The 22,618-nt window shown below is 41.6% G+C and overlaps 1 protein-coding gene across 1 annotated transcript in view; it reads left to right on the top strand.

The window, feature by feature from the left end:
* TMEM241 (transmembrane protein 241) overlaps positions 1–22,618 on the top strand; it is a 215,768-nt gene that overhangs the window by 93,023 nt on the left and 100,127 nt on the right. The window contains exons 6-10 of the mRNA XM_010586816.3: positions 5,219–5,244; positions 13,009–13,060; positions 15,075–15,123; positions 15,856–15,901; positions 17,245–17,280. Of these exons, the coding sequence (XP_010585118.1) occupies positions 5,219–5,244; positions 13,009–13,060; positions 15,075–15,123; positions 15,856–15,901; positions 17,245–17,280 (209 nt within the window). The remainder of the gene's footprint in view (positions 1–5,218; positions 5,245–13,008; positions 13,061–15,074; positions 15,124–15,855; positions 15,902–17,244; positions 17,281–22,618) is intronic.

Genomic DNA, 22,618 nt, shown 5'->3' on the forward strand with positions numbered 1-22,618 from the left:
TTTTTATTCCTTAATAGTACATAAAATAACAGGAAATCTGAAACAATCAGTGGCATCTTAAAAAAACCCAGAACCCAGTGCCACTGAGTCAATTCTGACTCATAGCGACCCTATAGCTTAAAAAAAAAAAATTTTTTTTTAGGCTTGATGAAATATGGTACTGTTTCCCTGTGTCTCCCTGGCTGCTTCCTCTAAGCCCTCTGATGGCAGGATCATGTGCTAGTTCCCTGTGTAGCCTCAGGGACCAGCCCCCAGAACTGGTACGGAGCTGGGTGTTCATTAGCTAGTAGCTGAGGTTTGCAGGCTTAGAGATACTGACTCATGCCACTCAGGTTCCAAGAAGCCTTTTTATTTATGAAATTTATATGAGTTATGAATTGAAAAATACAGATTTGCCTGGCATAGAGACAAGCAGTACATTGACAAGGAACTACCAGAAATTATTATTGCCGATGTCAGTTGGATCCTGGTTGAAAGCAGAGAATACCAGAAAGATGTTTACTTGTGTGATTTTTTGACTATGCAAGGGGATTCGACTGTGTGGATCATAACAAATTGTGGATAACATTGTGAAGAATGGGAATTTCAGAACACTAATTGTGCTCATGAGGAACTTGTACATAGATCAAGAGGCAGTTGTTCGAACAGAACAAGGGGATACTGTGTGGCTTAAAGTCAGGAAAGATGTGTGTCAGGGTTGTATCCTTTCACAATACCTATTTAATCTGTATGCTGAGCAAATAGTCTGGAAGCTGGACTATATGAAGAAGAAGGGGGCATCAGGATTGGAGGAAGGCTCATTAGCAACCTGCGTTATGCAACTGACACAACCTTGCTTGCTGAAAGTGAAGAAGACTTGAAGCGCTTACTGATGAAGATCAAAGACCACAGCCTTCAGTATGGATTACACCTCAACATAAAGAAAACAAAACTCCTCACAACTGGACCAATAAGCAACATCATGATAGATGGAGAAAATACTGAAGTTGTCAAGGATTTCATTTTGCTTGGATCCACAATCAACACTCATGGAAGCAGCAGTCAGGAAATCAAATGACACCTTGCATTGGGCAAATATGCTGCAAAAAGACCTCTTTAAGGTGTTAAAAAGCAAAGATGTCACTTTAAGGACTAAGTTGTGCCTGACTTAAGCCATGGTGTTTTCAATTGCCTCATATGCATACAAAAGCTAGACCATGAATAAGGAAGACCAAAGAAGAACTGACACCTTTGAATTATGGTGTTGGTGAAAAGTATTGAATATACTGAGGGAATGGACTGCCAGAAGAAGAACAAATCTCTTTTGGAAGAAGTACAGGCAGAATGCCCCTTGGAAGCAAGGATGGCGAGACTTTGTCTCACTTATTTTGACAGGTTAACAGGAAGGATCAGTCCCTGGAGAAGGACGTCATGCTTGGTAAAGTAGATGGTCAGAGAAAAAGAAGACCCTCAACGAGGTGAATTGACACAGTGGCTGCAACAGTGGTCTAAGCAAACAGTGATCATGAGGATGGCTCAACACTGGGCAGTGTTTTGTTCTATTGTACATAGGTTCACTGTAAGTCAGAACTGACTGGATAACACCTAAGAAAACAGCAGAGACAAGATCCACGCATCTCCACAGAGTATTCCTTGCTGATGGGCAAGTCTAGACAGGAAACCACATTGTGGAGCAGATAGACTAGGGTGAGTGTAGGATACAGATTTGGTGAGTCCTCAACAGATATTTCTACCAAGCAGGGACCCTCCTCACCCTAGAGACCAAGGACCAGACTTCCAGGGTGGGAGGACCTTTCCTTGAAAATAATTGGACAAACACTAAAATATTTTGATCTTCAACTCCACTTCATCATTAACACAAGACAGCATCATTTCTTGTGAGGGAAAATTAGAAACAGTTGAGTAGGTAACAGATCTTTTTAGTTATTAAAACAATCTTTTCTTCCTTTATGAATGTAATATAATGTAATAAGTTATAGAAAATGCAGAAGGAGAAGGGAACCCAGAAATCAGCTGTGATCCTACTTCCCAGAGGTAACCACTCTATTCTCTCAGACTTTTTTTCTGTGAACATATAGACATTTACACAAATGGTATGATCCATCCGGTTTTTCTGCTGAACAATTTATTAGGGATCCTTACTCAGATCATTGTCAATAGCGTTCCACTGTAGGTGGGACAAAATTGGTTGGCCTGTACTTGTTTATAGACTTTTAGATGGTTTCTAGTGGTTTAACATTAAAATCTGCTCTGCAACTATGATATGTTTTTGGTATGACTTACATTCCTGATCATACAGCCTGGAGTCTTGGTGAAGTAACTGGATATCACGGGGAGCACAGTTACACGCCATCTCTCTGCTGCTTCCAACGAGTTCTATTTTTGTCCATTATGTGTCTGGTTTTATTAGAGTCAGCTTTGGAGAGTAATCTTCTCACGGTCTTGTCCCCAGATTGTGAGGATAGACTATTTAGAGTCTCCAGTTTATTTTCACCATCCATAACTGCTTCTTTGCATACACACATACACGCACACACACACATGCATACACACACAATTCAACTATAAGAGAACGTGTGCCTTGTGGAATTAGTCCTACTACTTTGCAGATATATATATCATAGTTTAATATTAGTATATTCAACATTCAATGTTTATTAAAGTGTATACTGTAAAAAAAATTTTTTTTATACTATATATCAAACATTTTGTTCGGGCTAAAGCTACAGAAATGTAGAAGACACAATTATTCCCCTCACAAAACTAGGAGTTGAAATATCAGAGGGCCCTGAATAGAGGTGTGGGTAGAGCAGGGAGGTTAGAAGGGCCGGAAGGTTCCCCAGGAGCTAGATTTGAGCCAGGTCACACGGGATGAGTAGGAATGTTCTAGGTGGCACTCCAGGCAAAGGACATGGCAAATGAAGTCTTTCAGCCTGCAGGAGCCCGTGGTGTGTTACCCCAGGAGCCAGTGGTGTGTTACCGCGGGAGCCTGTGGTGTGTTACCCCAGGAGCTGGTGGTGTGTTACCGCAGGAGCCCGTGGTGTTACCGCAGGAGCCGGTGGTGTGTTACCCCAGGAGCCCGTGGTGTGTTACCGCAGGAGCCCATGGTGTGTTACCCCAGAAGCCGGTGGTGTGTTACTGCAGGACTGGCAGGCAGACTGTGGCAGAATAGCGTCATTATGGGTCAGGTTCTAGACCCAGATTGCCTGGGCCCAAACCCTGTGATTTTGGGTAACTTACCTAATTTCTCAGTGCCTCAAGTTTCCTTATCTGTAAAATAGAGGATATCATCACCACCCATGATTGTCATAATTCAGTGAGATAATACATGTAAAGCACTTTAGAATAGTGTCTGCTAAGTAGCCCTCAGTATACATTAGTTAAGCCAAAGTAATATTAGCTGTTTATTGTTATTTTTGCCAGTATGACTTTTTGAGGAGCATACTGAATCATTCAGAACCCTAAGACATTATGGGGACTTACCACTAGGTTGTTTTTAGACTCAAGGGCCTGAAAAGGTAAATACCCCCTCTCCAGCACCTCTTTTGTTTTTGGAGCACTGGTGGAGGGGTAGTGGTGGAGTTCAGTAATGAACATATTGTTTATTTTTACTCTTCATACTTCAGGTCCGGGCTTCTTTAGTCAGAAACCAAACCAAACCAAAACCATTGCCGTCAAGTCGATTCCAACATATAGCAACCCTACAGGACAGAGTAGAACTGCCCCCATAGGGTTTCCAAGGAGCACCCAGTGAATTTGAACTGCCAACCTTTTGGTTAGCAGCTGAGTTCTTAACCACTGTGCCACCATGGCTCCTTAGAAGGAATTAAAAAAAAAAAAAGATTTCTTACCCAGTAATGAAAGCCCTGAAATAGTTAATGGGTGAACATGTTATTCATGGAGTTCGAATATCCCTTTTGTCTCTATCCTCTCCATACCTTCTCTTCCACCAGACTGTTGAGAGAGTTCAGTTATATTTAGCTGGAATCTTTTGGTAACACAGTTTACTGTAATGAGAGCAATTACCCAGGTATTATCAGCCAGATTACCTTTGCCTGTGCTATTATTTCTGTACTTAAGGGATAATTGATTTGTTCCCACCAGGTGGCAGTAGAGTCAAGGTTGGCTTTGCTTGGTGGCCACTGAGACACTTTGACAAAGTTAAGAGATTAAAAATTCTGGATTCAAAGCATACCTTTGTATACAAATAGGATCTGTTTATTAAAACAGTGGAAACCTGGTTATTTAGTAACACGTGAAAACTTGGTAACCTTCATAGCAGACCACATCTGCCTCTCAGATGAACTCTTCACTTTTTAGCGATATACTTCACACTTATCTGAACTTGGTGTCAAAAATTGTAGTTTGTCCTCAACTAGCAAAATAACCCTTCTGAAATGTTTAGAATTAATCTGTTGTCCTATCTGCTTTCCCTATCAAATATTTTTTTTAAAAACTCCATGCTAAGATCAAATATATTTTTAAAAACTCCATGCTACTACCTGCTAAATTAAACCTTTTCTTCCTGAGTGCAAAGGACTAGTTCCCCAAAACTGACAAATTAAAAGGAATTGGTAAGGGTAGAATCTGAATTAGGATTCCTTTGTTTCAGGGAGCTTTAAATACCAAATTTAGATTCCTGCAATCAGTCCTTTAAAAAAGGAGCCTTTTTTCTTCTCTCTAGGATTGGAGTAAACTGGCCCTTCTGCTTTTTCTGTTTCTTAATTTAAACATCATAAGAGATAATTTATAGCACCACTCAGAGTCAGAGCTGGCTTAATGAAAAGAAGATTTACAAAAACAGAGCTGCAATAGAAGTTGAACAAAAGCGTATTGACTTCTCTTACACAGGCTCCATCTCTCTTCTTCTCCCCTCTCCCCTTTTCTCTGTGTATTACGTTTTCAGGTTTGGCTCCCACATCCGTTTGCTTTTCCCGGGTAAACATGGTTCCGATGGTGCTGTGAGAAGGGCTTGGTGGGCGGGTCAGCTCTGCACACCCAGAATGCTTTGCTGAAGTGACTCAACGCTGGAGCTCTGAGTCATCCTCATTTGGTCCACGTAACAAAAAGCCTCAGTAAATGTGAAAGTGCAACAGCTGTTAAGCCCCCTAATATACTTACTCATAATTTATCTGCCTTCTGGTCTAAATGCTTTCTTTTAATGGGGATAAAAAAGAGTTTGTAAAAACTAATTGTAAATGTCTTTACTTTTATGCAGAAAACTTCTCCTGCCAAGACCTGTAGGTAAGTTTTAAGAAAAACCAACCCCTAAAGTGAAAGATTTAACCTGATTTTTAACTCCGATGATAAACCGTTTGTTGGAGGTTTGTCTGCTAGTTGCTGGTGGAGAAATTTATTATAAACACTGTAAAAATGGTGCGCCGGGGCGTCTGACTTCATAAGTGGGGAGAAGCGTCAGCATCAACAGCAGCCCAACGCTGATTCCTATGAGGCGGAGGTCAGACATACCTCCACTTTCCAACCTTTCTACCAGTTCTGACACTAGATATCCCTCCCATGGCACTCTTTCCTTCTCTGCTGGGGAAGTGACAGGTTAGAATTCAGGATCAGAAACGACTCAAGATGCAGTTCTTCAATCAGTACAGCTTCTCAGCTGTGCCCACAGGCAGGTCTCACTCTGGCCTTCAGCTCTTGGCCTTGCCTCTGCCCTGCTTGGGAAGGCTAAAGAGCTCCACCAATACGTGCCCAGAGGCATCCCATTCCACCAGTAAGCCTCTTGCTGGAAGGCACTTAGCTTTCTTACTCCGTGGGCCAGGAAGTGCACCATGCTGTCTCCTGGTTCTCTGTCCTCTGCTGCCGCTGTTTCTCTGCTGCTGCTTCTCACAATCTCTGGTGTTACATGTCTCTCTGTCTCCTGGGTCTAGGAGGTTCTCAGTGCAACGATCCCGTGTCCAAAGGGCATACTCCGCTCCTAGCTCTTCTTTCTTGGTGGTGGTGAGGCCCTCTCTTTCTACCTCTGGGATGGCTCTTTTAAGCCTAGTGGGATGGCAAAACTAATCAATCCCCTCGATAGGGTTCCATACACCTTATTTGCATGGTCCCACCCCCACAAGGGTGCTGTGCTCCTTATTTGCATTAGTAGCAAGCTGCCCAATCCTCTTGGTGGGCCACAAGCACCTTATTTGCATAGTCCCACCAAATGGTTGAGTGGAAGCCACAAGGACTATAGCTAGAAGGGCTATATTAAGTAATTCACTGCACTGCAACAATCATATATCCCTATTTTATATCTTATTTAGAGATTTATTCTTTTTTTTTCTGAAATATTTTATTAACAAACTCATGCCAGATTTCAGCTATTGATGCCCAAAGCTTCACTAACAAATAGTTGTGCAATAATGATGGAGAATGAAAATAAAAACATGGAAATGACTTAAAAAAAATTTTTTTTATTGTAGTTTATATGAAGGCTCACAGAACAAACTATTTTCTCATTAAATAGTTAGTACGCGTATTGTTTTATGACATTGGTTAACAACCCCGTGACATGTCAACACTCTCCCTTCTTGACCTTGGGTTCCCTATTACCAGCTTTCCTGTCCCCTCTTGCCTTCTAGTCCTTGCCCCTGGGCTTTTGTGCCCCTTTAGTCTCGTTTTTTATGGGCCTGTCTAATCTTTGGCTGAAGGGTGAACCTCGGGAATGACTCCATTACTGAGCTAAAAGGGTGTCTGGGGGCCATACTCTAGGGGTTTCTCCAGTCTCTGTCAGGCCAGTAAGTCTGGACTTTTTTTATGAGTTAGAATTTTGTTCTACATTTTTTTCCAACTCTGTCTAGGACCCTCTGTTGTGATCCCTGTCAGTGGTGGTAGCAGGGCACCATCTAGCTGTAGTGGACTCAGTCTCGTGGAGGTCACGGTAGATGTGGTCCATTAGTCCTTTGGACTAATCTTTCACTTGTATGTTAGTTTTCTTCATTCTTCCTTGCTCCTGAAGAGGTGAGACCAGTGGAGTATCTTAGGTAGCTACTCACAGGTTTTTAAGACCCCAGACGCTATACACCAAAGTAGAATGTAGAATGTTTTCTTTATAAACTATATTATGCCAATTGAGCTAGATGTTCCGCGAGACCATGGTCCCTGCAGCCCTCAGCCCAGCAATTCCGTCCCTCAGGGAGTTTGGATGTGTCTATGGAGCTTCCAGAAACCCTGGTGGCGTAGTGGTTAAGTGCTACGGCTGCTAACCAGAAGGTTGGTAGTTTGAATCCACCAGGCGCTCCTTGGAAACTGTATGGGGCAATTCTACTCTGTCCTATGGGGTTGCTATGAGTCGGAATTGACTTGATGGCAACGGGTTTGGTTTTGGTTTTTGGATGGAGCTTCCATGACCTTCCTTGTACAAGTTGTGCTGGCTTCCCCAGTATTGTGTATTGTCTCACCCTTTACCAAAGTTACCACTTATCTATTGTCCCCTCACCTCCCTCATAACCATTAAAAATTGTTTGTTTTTGTGTGTAAACTTTTCATGAGTTTTCACAGTAGTCGTCTCATACAATATTTGTCCCTTTGTGATTGACTTATTTCACTCAGCGTAATGCCCTACAGATTCATCCGTGTTATGAGATGCTTCACAGATTCATCATTGTTCTTTATCTTTGCATAATACTCCATTGTGTATATGCACCATAGTTTCTTTATCCATTCATCTGTTGATGGGCATCTAGGTTGTTTCCATCTTTTTGCTATCGTGACAATGCAATGAACATGGGTGTGTATATGTCTGTTTGTGTGATGACTCTTATTTCTCTAGAATGTATTCCTAGGAGTGGGTTGCTGGATCATATAGTATTTCTATTTCTAGCTTTCTAAGGAAGTGCTGTATCGTTTTCCAAAATGGTTGTATCATTTTGCATTCCCACCAGCCGTACATAAGAGCTCCGATCTCCCCACAGCCTCTCCAACATTTGTCATTTCCTGTTTTTTTGGTTTGTGCCCGTAATGCTGGGGTGAGATGGTATCTGATTGTGGTTTTGATTTGCATTTCTCTAATGGCTAGTGATCATGAGCATTTCTTTATGTGTCTGTTGGCCACTTGAATGTCTTTTTTGGTGAAATGTCTGTTCATTTCCTTTGCCCATTTTTTAATCAGATTATTTGTCTTTTTGTTGTAGAGGTGTTGGATTTTCCTGTAGATTTTAGAGATTAGACCTTTGTTTGATTTGTAACAGCCAAAAAATTTTTCCCAGTCTAGAGGTTCTCTTTTTACTTTTTTGGTGAGGTCTTTTGATGAGCCTAAGTGTTTTATTTTTAGAAGATCCCAGTTATCTAGCTTATCTCCTGGAGTTTGTATGTTGTCGGTTATGGTTTGTATCCTGTTAATGCCCTCTATTAGGGCCTTTAGCATTGATTCTATTTTTTCTTCTATGAACTTTATAGTTTTTGGCTTTATGTTTAAGTCTTTGATCCGTTTTAATTAGTTTTTGTGTATGGTGTGAGGTATGGGTCTTGTTTCTTTTTTTTTTTTGCTGATGGGTATCCAATTTTGCCAGCACCATTTGTTAAAAAGGCTATCTTTTTCCCATTTGATGGACTTTGGGCCCTTGTTGAAGATCAGGTGACCATAGGTGGATGGATTTACATCTTGGATTCTCAGTTCTTTTCCATTGGTCAATATATCTATCGTTGTACCAGTACCAGGCTGTTTAACTACTATAGCTGTATAGTAGGTTCTGAGGTCAGGTAGTGCAAGTCCTCCTTCTTTATTCTTCTTTTTTAATAGTGCTTTATTTATCCAGGGTTTCTTCCCTTTCCATATAAAGTTAATGATTAGTTTTTCCATCTCTTTAAAGAATGTTGTTGGTAGTTGGATTGGGATGGCACTCTTTTTGTAAATTCCTTTGGGTAGAATTGTCATTTTCACAATGTTGAGTCTACCTATCCATGAGTATGGTATGTTTTCCCATTTAAGTAGATCTCTTTTGGTTTCTTACAATAGTTTTTTGTAGTTTTCTTTGTATAGGTCTTTTACATCCCTGGTTAGATTTATTCCTAAGTATTTTACTTTTTTGGAGCTATTATAAATGGTATTGTTTTCTTGATTTGCTTTTCATCATTCTCTTTATTGGTGTGTAAGAATTGAACTGATTTTCGTATGTTTATCTTGTATCCAGTTATTTTTTTTGAATCTTTCTATTAGTTTCAGTAGTTTTTTCATGGAGTCTTTTGGGTTTTCTATGTATAGTATCATATCATTCACAAATAGGGACAGTTTTACTTCTTCCTAACCAATTTGGATGCCCCTTATTTCTTTTTCTTGCCTTATTGCTTTAGCTAGAACTTCCAGCACAATGTTAAATAGGAGTGGTGATAAAAGGCATCTTTTTCTTGTTCCTGTTCTCAAGGGGAATGTTTTCAGCCCCTCTCCATTAAGAATGGTGTTGGCTGTTGGTTTTGTATAGTTGACATTTATTAGGTTAAGAAATTTCCCTTCAATAACTATTTTATTGAGAGTTTTTGTCAGGAATGGGTGTTGGACTTTGTCGAATGCCTTTTCTGCATCAATTGAGATGATCATGTAATTCTTTTCTTTCCTTTTGTTTATGTAGTAGATTACATTGATTGATTTTCTAATGTTGAACATCCTTGCATACCTGGTATGAATCGTACATGGTTGTAGTATATTATTTTTTTGATGTGATGCTGAATTCTCTTAGCTAGAATTTTGTGGAAATTTTTTGCATCTATATTCATGAGAGATATTGGTCTGTAATTTTCTTTTTTTGTGGTGTCTTTCCCTGGTTTTGGTATCAGAGTTATACTGGCTTCATAGAATGAATTCGGAAGTATTGCTTCCTTTTTATGTTCTGAAATAGTTTGAGTGATATTGGTGTAAGTTCTTCTCTGAATGTTTAGTATAATTCTCCAGTGAAGCCATCTAGGCCAGGGTTTTTTTTTTTTTGTTGGGAGTTTTTTTTATTACCTGTTCAATCTCTTCTCTTGTTATGGCTCTGCTCATATTTTCAACATCATTTTGCATTAGTTTGGGTAGGTAGTGTGTTTCTAGAAATTTGTCCAGGAAATGACTTAAACTTTTAAAGATAATTTTTGAGCTTTATTGGGTTTTTAATATTTTCCATGGTGGAGAAAGCACTGGGCTGTGAGTCGGGCATCTGAGTTAACATTGGGCCACAGCAAAGGATCATGGTCAGGGTTCATAGCTCCCTGCACCTCAGTTTCCTCAGCTGAAACATGAGCCTGGCTGGATTCTCTTTCAGATCCCTCTGGCTCCAGAATTCAGATTCTAACCTGAAGCCTTGTTCTCAGCTTGCTGCCTACTTCCTCTACACTTAGTAGCTAAGAAGCTCAGTCCTTTAAATAGAAAACCAAAAGAGATACTTTGGTACGTGGATTTAGGACTTTTTGTTTAAAATATTTCTGGGCTTTCATCCAATCCTTTTTTTGCCTTTATTACAGGCTGCTACTTGAGAAACAAATCCTCTGGACTCATTCTTATCTTTAAAAGGGGATTAGCAGGTGTTAAAGAAAAGCATTAAAGACCGCTAATACCTGATATAATCAGATATTGCTCAGGGCACAAGTTTGGTGGAGACTAGGAAGCTGCCTCACACCTTGGTGTCCTCCCCCTCTCCCCAGCCCCCAGGATTGTCTTTTGAGGGGGTCTCTGATGATCCTTCCCTGTGCATGGGGTCCACCGTAGGTAGACACCCACTAGGATTCTCCTCCCTCCCACCTGAAAACTGCCCATTCCTCTTCAGCCCCATACACTCTCCCTGACAAACTCCCCTTCACTTATTTCTCTCTTCCCTTGCCTTTGAGTCCCTCACCGTCCAGGGCCTTGGATTCTCCTTTTGGCCGTGTGTGTGTGTGTGTGAGAGTGTGTGTGTGCGTGTGTGTGTGTGCGTGCGTGGGTGTAGGTGCCTTGTGCATTGGAGAGGCCACTGGAGTAGGGTGGGCTGCACCCTGGGCCTCAGAATGTCCTATGTTGTGCTGGCTTCCCAAGGCCAAGGATCCCAGTGCTGGAGCCTCCTCTGTACCAGTCACAGGAAGTCTGTTGGGTGTGTAACTACAGGTGATTGCAACAGTGGGGTGGAATGTCGGCAGAATTCATTAGCAGCAGTCTTTCCAGTGACTACTCAGGTTATAAGTATCAGAATATTGTATGTTACGTATGTGTGATATATATGATATATAGTCTATATATATAATATAGAATTTTATATGCATATAGGACATATATTGGTATCAGATGTCATATGAAAACACCCCCTAAAAGTGAAAACACCCCCTAAAAGTGAAAACACTGTGGTCATTGCTTTCTCTCAGGCCTTTAATCCTTTGCCCTTTGCTGCCTAATGGGACGGTCAGTAGTGAAGGGGCCAAACGCTGTACGTGTTGGTGTATTGATAAAATGGAACAAGGGGACAATATGTGATAGTTTGGGTTTTATGCTTCTGGTGCCTTCTTTTAGGAGGAGATAATGATTAGAGAAAGTTAGAGGACAAAATATTTTGATATATGAATCCCAGAAGAAATAAAACCAATGATGACTGAACCAACAGATAGCTCAAATTGACTTTCTAATGAATGAGAATAGCTTTCTGAAATATCTGTGATTAGCAATGTTGCTTTTTGGTATAAGAATTGAAAAAAATTATTATGGAAATTTATTAACATATATAAAAGTAGACAGAATAGTGTAATGAAACCTACCATATACATATGACCCAGTTTCAACAATTATCAGCTCATGGTCCCACCTATTTCCTCAGTTCAGTATTATTCTGAAGTAAATCCCAGGCATGATAGCATTTCATCTGCAAATATTTCAGTATGTATAAAAGATTTTCCTAATAAAACTTTTTATTGGAGAAAAAAGATTTAAACCTACAGAAAAGTTGCAAGAATATTACAATGAACTCCCATATACACTTCACTTGGATTCATCCATTGATAATATTTTTTGCATCTGGTTTCTCTGTGTGTGTGTGTGTGTGTGTGTGTGTGTGTGTATGAGTCAAATGTGACTTATAGCTACATATATATAGATATATGTAATATACAAAGAATATATAAGAATATATACATTATTATTCTTACTCTTATTTTTTATCTGACTTTCCTAAATTATTTGAGAATACATTTCAGAGATCATGACCCTTTACCCCTAAAACAAGGGCAATTTCTTAAATAATGACAGCACAGTTATCCAATTTAGAAAATGTAACATCTGATATAATATTATCTAGTACAAAGTTCATGTTCAAATTTTTCCAATTATCCAAATGTTGTCTCTTATAGCAGTTTTTTACCCCCAAAGATGCCATGTCTGTTTCATATCCTTTAACCTGGAACAGTTCCTCAGCCTTTCGTTGCACTAACATTTTTGAAGACTATAGGCTGGGTGTGGATATGCCCATTGTTTTGTGACTGTCCCTAAATTTGGGTTTGTCTCGGTGTTCCTCATGATTTGGTTCAGGGTCTGCATATTTGTCAGGAATACTGCATAAGTGATGCTGTATCCTGGGGGCATCATATCAGGAGGCATATGTAGATCTGCTCCATTATTGGAGCTGTTGAGTATGACCATTTGGTTAAGGTGGTATACAAAAGATTTTAGTGCTCTTTCCATGGTGTTTTCTTTTTGGAACTGGCACAATTATGGTCTTATTTGCTCAGTTTTCCACCAGTTGTACTTTTCAGGGTGTATAGTTAAGAAAAACAACAAGCTTCCTTTTCTTAACTGTTTAACAGGCACGTATGAGTGAGCCAGTTTGGACTTTGCAGATGTCCTGCAAGTGCCTCCTGGGGAAAATGGCTAGTGGGGCACCAGGGAAGGAAACATGTGGTTCTCGGGATTGTACACAATTGACAGCTACACAGGCAGCTGGGTTCTCAGAGGATGAACTGGGCTTGGTCTTACAGGATCTTTGCCGCCTCTAGACACCACTCAATGCATTTCAGCCTGCACTTTCTCTGTGAGCCCTTTGATGTTGAAAGGTAAAGCCCAGGTGTTTTATCTCCTCTCCACAGTGCCTTCTTGCTCCTGGCTGCTGCGGGATGCCTTCCCTTCAACGACTCCCAGGTAAGTTCAGATAAACTCATTTTGCCTTCAAAGTGTCTTTTATTCTCTGCAGCCTATGTGTATGAGCAAAATTTCCCAGCCCTTCCTTTCAGAGTCAGAATAACCCTGGCCTATGGGAAGACTCCCAGGCTCACCTTTCCCCAGCCTTTGCCTTCTCCCCAAGGCGGAGGCAGTGCGGCCACCTAACTCTTGCCTTCGTGGGTGCTGGTTGTGTGAACTCTTCTCTCTGTACGTGTTTGGTAAACCTGCAAGCCAGCGTGTAGGCTGCCCAAGCCACAAGCATGGAGGCAAAGTTGTTTTCCCTCTCATCCAAGGGCCTTGTCTGTGGGGTGATTTTCACTTTCCTTGTTATCCCGAGCTGGAGTCAAGTTTTTTTTTTTATTAGGGCTGAGGACCCACCCCCAACCCCCAGGAGTCATCTAGTTGATAGGTTTCTTTTCTTTTCTCCCCCAACATTTCTTAAGCCCCCACCAAGTGTCAGGCACTGAGCCAGGCACTGGAGACACAGAGAAGAATAGTCCTTATCTGGGCAGAATAGAAGTCAGAGTCTACTTAGAATCAAGGATCGGGGGAACAGATGAGTCAGCAGATAATGATAATGCAGTGAGGCCAGGGCTGTACCCCAGGGAGGTATGAGATGCTATGGGGGGCACCTAAGAAGACTTGGGAGTAGGGAGAGCTCACAATTATACGGAGCCAGCTGTGTGCCAGGCACTGTGCCAGTGCTTACTGCCTTATCTTAAAGTCTCACAATAATTCCAAAAGGGTGGGCACTGTTATTATTTCCGTTTCATAGCTGAAGAATAATGAAGTCCAAGGGTTGCCAGCTAACAAATAATTTTAGAATTTAACCTAGATCATTCTGATTTTGTCTCTGGGTGGTGCAAATGGTTAACGTGCTTGGCTGCTACTCAAAAGGCTGATGGTTCGAGTCTACTCAGAAGTACCTTGGAAGAAAGGCCTGGCAATCTACTTTAGGAAAAAACAATCAAATATTGAAAACTCTGTGTAGCACAGTTCTATTCTAATACTCATGGGGTCGCCATAAGTTGAAATGACTGGACGGCAACAAGTCAGACTCTGCTTCTTGCTGGGTGCTGTGGAATTGATTTTGACTCATAGAGACCCCATGTGACAGAGTAGAAACTGCCCCATAGGGGTTTCTGGGCTTAATCTTTATGCGAGCAGATCACCAGACCTTTCTCCCATGGAGCTGCTGGGTGGATTTGAACCACTAACCTTTCAGATAGCGGCTGAGTGCTTAACCATTGTGCCACCAGGTGTCTTTCCAGACTCTACTTACTAGACCTAAATCTTGAAGAATGAGGAGGGGTTTGCTAGAAGAAAGCAGGCCCGGGTAGAGTTCTGGAGGTGTCACGAGTACTTCATGGTTCCACTTTATTGAGCACCTACTCTGTGTCTACCCTGTTCTAATTCCCACCCTCCTGGAACTTACAATCTGCATGTATGTAGCAGGGGTAGGGTGGGGGGTGGATAGAGACAGATAAATGAAGATTAAGTAAAATATACAGTGTGTCGGAGGATATTAGATCCTACACAGAAAAAGAAGGAAAGGAAGAAGAGGAGGGAGTGCCCCTCTGCTGAGTTGGTGGGGGGAATGCAAGCAGTTCTCTTTCTCCTGGGGGGAGGGCAGATGTGACTGGAGGGGTTCATGGGGCTGGTCACTGGGATTTTATCCTGAAGTCACTAGGGAGCTGTTGGTGATTCTAAGCAACAGATGACACCACCGGATTTGCCTTTTGCTATAGAGACACAGTCTGGTGGCAGTGTAGGGTTGGGGATGGTGGCGACAGAGGCAGAGTCCCATCAGGAATCTGTGTTATGGGCATCTGGGCAAGAAAGGATTAAGCACCGGCCCAAGGCCCAGAGGATCCTGTTTTGGCCTCTTGCATTGCACTTGCTTGGCACATTGACTATTTAGGTTTCTGATCACTGTGCTTGCTCTTTGTGTGTCTGTGCTTATAGTCGTTCACTTTTTTATCATGTGTTACAGTTTGATCCAGATGGATATTTTTGGGCTATAATTCACTTCTTCTGTGTAGGTAAGTTTTAAAAGAACGTTTGCTATATAATTGAGGGTTATTCATTAGACCTTAGACTATATCCGTTTTTCAATGACTCTAGACAATAGAATTAAATCCAAGGTATCAGGGTTACAATTAAATGGGTGTTTTCTGGTTTGATTTTTCCATTTTCCTCAAACATTTCTGTTTCCAATATAGTTCCCTCTATTTTGTGACAAACATTGGTTAACTTCCCATGCTTGGGGTTTGCTTCCTCAGCCCAGTTTATGGATGCTGGTTTCTTTCAGCCATATATCAAAACAGTTTTAATTGGGCTAAATAAAAGGGCCATCTGACTTTATTTCAAGTCACGTGTTTAATGTTTCCTGTTTATACCCTTAAGGAGAAATATAGTACCCTCACTTTGTTAGACACAGTTCAGAAATCCAAGGGTTTTTCTCATTTTCACGTGCATTTTTAAAGGAAATAAAAACCCTCCTGTTAATTGTATCCCTCTGTTGATCACTAAGCTTTTCTTGCCCCGTGCTCTCTTTGGGCCCCTTTAGCTTGGAGATGCATAATCATGGAAGATTCGAATTCTCATTTTTGAAAATCTCCCTTGGGACATGTGTGACCCTGCTAAAGAGGGGGGACTAGCAGCTGCATGTGCGGGGACCCTCTGCCACATGGACTTCATGTTTGACATGGAAATGCAGTTAGCTTATTACAAAGAATGCCAAGTGCCAGTGACACATGTCACTTCATTTTCAGGAGCTTATAAGATACGACAGAAGTCCCAGAAGCCCAGTGTGCTAAGGTAAACTTTCTAAGTCGGGTGAGTTGTCGCTGGTTAAAGGAGAGGAGTAAGAACCATGGTGGTGTGACACCTGACAGCAGTGAGGGCTGCCCACTCAGCTCCCGAGGCTGGGCCCAGACCTAACGTGTGTCTGCCTTCAGTGATTGCTGAGGAGGCATGGGAGTATCAGTCTCTTTAGGGGCAGCAATTAGGTGACATTAGTGTGAAATTTATGTGACCAGCTGCGTTGGGCCTGAATTGATCAGCTCCAGCTCAGAGGCACAACTCTTGTTTCTTGTTTCCCTGCCCTCTCCTGACTTGGTTCACTTCAGACCCTGAATCTCCTCAGTCACTAGCTCTGTTCCTTGGATAAAATGAGGCCTTTGTTGCAATCAAGTGGCCTCGGTGAATGTACAAGCAAAAAGAGGACTCAGGCCTCAGGTGAGATGGAGCTGCAAGGACCACTCTGCTATGGCTAGCTTGCTGCTGGGTTTCCAGGGGGGCTGGCCTGCCTGAAGGCCCAGAGGGGGCAGGTCTGAAGGGAATGACTGCTGGGAGAAGGTTATACACTGAAAATGTGTGACTTTCAGTCCCTAGAGCACCTTTTGTTCTTTTAATAAAGTGTTTTTGCAGCAAGAAGCCAGTAAAGTTGTCAGATAAAATACACCACGCTCACTTAAATTTGAATTTCAGCTCAGCAGTGAATAATTTTTTACTTTTAGTTAAAGCATGTGCCATCCAGAGTCCCTGGGTAGTACAAACAGCATACTTGGCTGCTAACAGAGAGCTTAGAGATTCAAGTCCACCCAGAGGCACCTTGGAAGAAAGGCCTGACAAGCTACCTCTGAAAAACCAGCCATTTGAAAACCCTATGGAGCATAGTTTTACCCTGACACACGTGGGGTTGCCATGAGTCAGAATTAACTCAACAGCAACTGTTAACTGGTATGTCACATCCAATATTTGGAACATACTTAAACATTAATGTTTATATGAAATTCAAATTTATTTGAGCACCTTGTATTTTTTTTTTTTTTTTGTTAAATATGACAACCCTAAAAGCCAGTTCATTGGCCTGAGATAGTTGACATTCCTTTTAAAGTGTCAAACACACACAGAGGAAGTAATCGGCCACAGGGGAAAATGTGTTTGATTGTTGTGAACTAGGGAATATTTTTAAAAAATGAACCTGGAGCTGATTTTGAATATAAAGTGTTCTTTATAGTCTTTATTGATAATTTACAAATGTATGACTTCTACATGATATAATTTATTAATAGAGGATAATGACTGTCTTTTGTACATAAAACACTTCCATTATTTCATATGCTTTATCTTTTTTTCTTCCCCCCCTCATTCCTTAGTGAGATTGACCAGCAGTACTTAAACTATATATTCAGGTAAAGTATAATTTACATCGTCAGAGAACAACTTGTATCATTCTAGATTTTGATTCTAATTCTAATATTTTAGTTAGAGACTTCTCAACCCATGTGCCTGCCGGGAAGGCAACTTAAGTAATTTTGTGAGGTGACTAGAAGTTAAGGAAACCAAGTAGCTGTCCTGCCCTTAGAGCAGACAAGTGGGGCTTCTGCCTGGCACTGTCACTAGTGACCCACTCTATGGGATGTGGAGTCTGTAGCTAAGGGGAAATTTTATCTCTGGGCCCAAACTGTTCCTTCTAGAACGTGCCCTGGAATTTTCTGCCCAAGTGGTCCGGAGCTCAATGTCAGGCCTCCTTGGGTTTGTCTTTCTAACTCATTCCTAGGCCCAAGGGTGTCCAAAGGGAGGCTGTGGTGGGAAGGGGTTTCCATGGAGTGTGGACTTGCAGGCTGAGGTGTCCATACAGGATAGAGCCTGGTGTGAAATGAGAGGGGCGCACTGGAGCAGGGAGCCAGGGGCTGGTCTTCCCAAGCTGCCATATTCTGACATGAGGCTCCAAGAACTCTGAGAGTTCTACATTTTAATCTGGCCTTCCAGGCTCTTTTGAAGGTACATTTGTTAAGTAAGGTAGGGTGAAGTTTTAGGTTTGATTTATAACTGTTAAATGTTTGGACATGTGGTACTCTGGCCCAAACCCAGCCAAGGATAGGAGCCGGCCAGCTAAGTTGACCACGCACTGCAAGGACCTAGCCGAAAAAGAGAGAAATCTGCTGTTGGAAACCCAAGTTTACTTAATGCAGTGTCATCACATGAAGAGGACCAGGACTGGAGATGTGCCTTTCAGCATTTGGTCGTGTGTGTTTCCGGAGCAAGATTCTCTGCTTAAAACATTCAACTAGAGCTGTAGTCTCATAAATAAAGCTCATAAATATCTTGGTATTTATTAAAATGCCTTTTTGAAAGCAGGTCTCCCCTGCCTCCCAAGCATGGCTGTGATCCTCTATTGTACTCAGCTAAAAACAATCACTAGCTCCACTCTGCTCAGACCCACCAGCTGCCTTTTCAGACTTTTTGAAGAATGCAGAAGCCTCTTGGTTTTTAACATGTTTCCATAACATTGGACCACAGAAGGTGGCTCAGCATCCCCCCTTGGCCCATGCCTCCCATGGCGTGGGGGAGGACCCTTCCCTGGTGGGGCTCTCCCCTCCCCCAACCCAGTGTTACAGCCTCCCAGCAAAAAAACCACCACATGTCTGTCAGTTTGTTGTACTATGGTGGCTTCCATGTTGCTATGATGTTGGAAGCTATGCCACCAGCAGGGTCACCCACGGTATTATGATGACATGTTCAAAGACCTGGAGTTAGAAAACCAAAAGGGAAGAACATGCTCAGCATCTCTCAAGCCGAAAGAACAGAAGAAAAAATTCAGCCTTCAATTTGCAATTTTGAAGAATTCTATGAGCAAAATATTGAACAACACAGGAAGCATCAAAAGAAGATGGAAGGAATACACAGAGTTACTGTACCGAAAAGAATTGGTCGATGTTCTGCCATTTCAGGAGGTAGCACATGATCAAGAACTGGTGGTATGGAAGGAAGAAGTCCAAGCTGCAATGAAAGCGTTGAAAAACAAGGCTCCAGGAATTGATGGAATACCAGTTGAGATGTTTCAACAAACTGGTGCAGCTCTGGAAATGCTCATTTCTCTATGCCAAGAAATTTGGAAGACAGCTTACCTGGCCAACCGACTAGAAGCGGTCCATATTTCTGCCCATTCCAAAAAAAGATGATCTAACAAAATGCAGAAATTATCGAACAGTATCATTGATATCACACACAAGTAAAATTTAGCTGAAGTAATTAAAAGATGGCTACAGCAGTTTATCAACAGGGAACTTCCAGAAAGTCAAGCCAGATTCAGAAGAGGATGTGAAACCAGGGATATCATTGCTGCTATCTGGTGGATCATGGCTTAAAGCTGAGAATACCAAAAAGATATTTACCTTTGTTTCATTGACTATGCAAAGGCATATGACTGTGTGGATCATAAGAGATTATGGATAACATTGCAAAGAATAGGAATTCCAGAACTCTTAATTGTGCTTATGCAGAACTTGTACATAGACCAAGAAGCAGTCGTTCAGACAGAATAAGGAAATACTAAAAAAAAATACTACATGGTTTAAAATCAGGCAAAGTGTGTGTCAGGGCTGTATCCTTTTACCATACTTATTCAGTCTGTATGACGGGCAAATAACCTGAGAAGCTGGACTGTATAAAGAAGAACTTGGCATCAGGATTGGAGGAAGACTCATTAAAAACCTGTGATATGCAGATGACACAATCTTGCTTGCTGAAAGTGAAGAGGACTTGAAGCACTTACTGATGAAGACCAAAGACCACAGTCTTCACTATGGATTACACCTCAACATAAAGAAAACAAAAATCCCCACAACTGGACCAATAAGCAACATCATGATAAACAGATTGAAGTTTTCAAGGATTTCATTTTACTTGGAGCCACAATCAATGCCCTAGGAAGCAGCGGTCAGGAAATAAAACAACGTATTGCATTGGGTAAATGTGCTGCAAAAGTCCTCTTTAAAGTGTTGAAAAGCAAAGATGTAGCTTTGAAGACTAAGGTGTGCCTGACCCAAGCCATGGTATTTTCAGTCACTTCGTGTGCATGCGAAAGCTGGGCAGTGAATAAGGAAGACTGAAGAAGAATTGATATCTTTGCATTATGGTGCTGTAAAGCGTATTGAGTATACCATGAACTGCCAAACAATGAACAATCTGTCTTGGAAGAAGAACAGTCAGAATGCTTATTGGAAGCAAGGATGGCGTGACTTTTTCTCCTGTATTTTGGACATGTTACCAGGAGGGACCAGACCCTGGAGAAGAACATCATGCTTGGTAAGGTCAACGAAAAAGCAAAAGACCCTTAATGAGATGAATTGACACAGTGGCTGCAATAATGGACTCAAACAACCATGATTGTGAGGATGGTGCAGGCCCAGGCAGTGTTTCTTTCAGTTGTGCATAGGGTGACTCTGAGTTGGAACTGACTTGTTGGTACTTAACAACAACAACAGCTTAGCCAAATTAAGCAGCAAAGGAATAAGGTCTCTTAGGCTGGATTCTCTAGAGAAGCAAAACCACTGAAGTGCATGTATATGTATATATATGCAGTTGTAGAGACTGGCAAGTCCCAAGTCCGCGGGCCAGACATTAGGCTGGAGGTTTCTCTTGACTCACGTAGCTGCAGGGGCTGATGAATCTCAAGATTGGCAGATAAGATGGCAGGCTGCTGGCTCACAGGCTGTGGAGGCTGATGAATTCCAAGAACCAGAGGCCAGATGACGACCAACCAGATGCAGGATCCAGAGCAAGCTAGCAAGCTTTGCCAGACCATCCATATATATGTGTTAGATACAGGCCATACCCCGAGGGAACTCTGTTTACAACTGATTGCTCATGAGTTCAGATGACATCATAGACTATGATTACATCATTCATAACTGCCAAACTATATCATTATATAACTGCTAAACCACTGGGAATCATGGCCTAGCCAAGCTGACACACAGCCTTAACCATCACATAAGGGATATGGAAAAATGAGCCGTTATGACTCATAACTAATTTTCCTGCCCTCTTCTCCCTCCCTCTGACTTCTTTCTTCTGGTGTGAGGAAATTTATTGCCTGTGAGCCTGATGCCTGTGATTTCCTGGCTAAGGCTGCAGCACGCCCCTCTACAGCCAAGCTTCTATGTCCAAGTCTTTGCTTTCAGTACAAGTGATGAAGATGTGTAAGTCAGAACAAGGGCCACAGTTCGCTTACCCACTGGCACCACACACTGAGGTAGCCAGAGATTTCCAGCCTGCTCAGATTTACGTTGGCTGTGCTAGCCCAGAGCACTGTCTGCCAGGGCACAGATTTGGTTTGCTCTCTCAATTTTTTGAAGCAAATAGTTGGATAGTTTTCTACCTTTGGCACACACCTCTGTTTTTTTTGTTGTTTTTTTAAGGATGTATTTGCTCCCTGACCTGCACTGGAGCCTTTTTCATGTATTTCTCATATGTTCTTATTGGTTGCTGTCAAGTCAACTCTGACTCATGGTGACCCCATGTGTACAGAGTAGAACAGCTCCATAGGGTATTCAAGGCTGTGACCTTTCAGAAGCAGATGGCCAGGCCTGTCTTTCAAGCTGCCTCTGGTAGTTTGAACTGCTAACCTTTTGGCTAGTAGTTGAGTACTTAACTGCATGCACCACCCAGGGACTCCTGTTTCTCACAGAGACGAGAGGTATAAGGCACAAGGTAGAGGGGGAAAAGCGAAGGAAAGAATGAAGGGGAAGTTTGTATATGAGGCCGAAAATAAGTGAAACTTCTAAAAATGGATATAATTTCATACTCGCCATCTTTCTTAAAAAAACGCGTTACCTGCACCCACTCCATGATTTTTTCCCCCTGGAATAAATGTTATAGGAGGCATTCCTAGCTTCGTTTCTTTTTAACCTGAGCCAGACAGTAGTCTCTCCTAGTCCATTAAGTAGGAAATTACCAGGATGTCACCTATTCAAGCTCCACCTCCCTCATCTGCAGATGAGATTTTTGTGTGTGTCAAAAAGAAGTAGGCAGACCATTTGTCCAGGGTATGGCTTTGTAAAAAAAGAAAAACGTATTGGAATGTAGCATATGGAGATTATATTTTCATCATATTTTCTTATTTTATTTCCCACAAGAGTAGGGATGTAATCTATCTTGTTCACTGCTGTATCTCAAGATACAGCATGTGCTAGGCACTCAATAAATATTTGTTAAATGAATGAATTTTAAAAAGTCTGCTGGACGATGATTGCTTCAAAAAACTCCCAAAACAGAGAATCAAGGACTCTCCTGGATGAAGATGTATTCCTGGAATTGCCAGATGCAGAATACAAAAAAATTAATATACAAAATGCTTCAAGACATCAGGAACGAGATCAGGCAATATACAGAAAAAGCCAGAGAACACACAGATAATGCAGTTGAAGAAATTAAAAAGATTATTCAAGAACATAATATAAAATTTAATAAGCTGCAAGAATCCATAGACAGACAGCATTCAGAAATTCAAAACATTAACAATAAAATTACAGAATTAGGCAACTCAGTGGGAAGTCAGAGGAGCAGAATTGAGGAACTGGAATGCAGAATTTGGAAGATGGAGGATAAAGCACTGTGCACCAATATATTTGAAGAAAAATCAGATAAAAGAATTAAAAAAAATGAAGCAACCCTAAGAATTATGTGGGACTCCATCAAGAAGGATAACTTGTGAGTGATTGGAATACCTGAACAGGGAGGGAT

Source organism: Loxodonta africana, chromosome 11, assembly GCF_030014295.1.
Source record: "Loxodonta africana isolate mLoxAfr1 chromosome 11, mLoxAfr1.hap2, whole genome shotgun sequence".
NCBI classification, from domain to species: domain Eukaryota; kingdom Metazoa; phylum Chordata; class Mammalia; order Proboscidea; family Elephantidae; genus Loxodonta; species Loxodonta africana.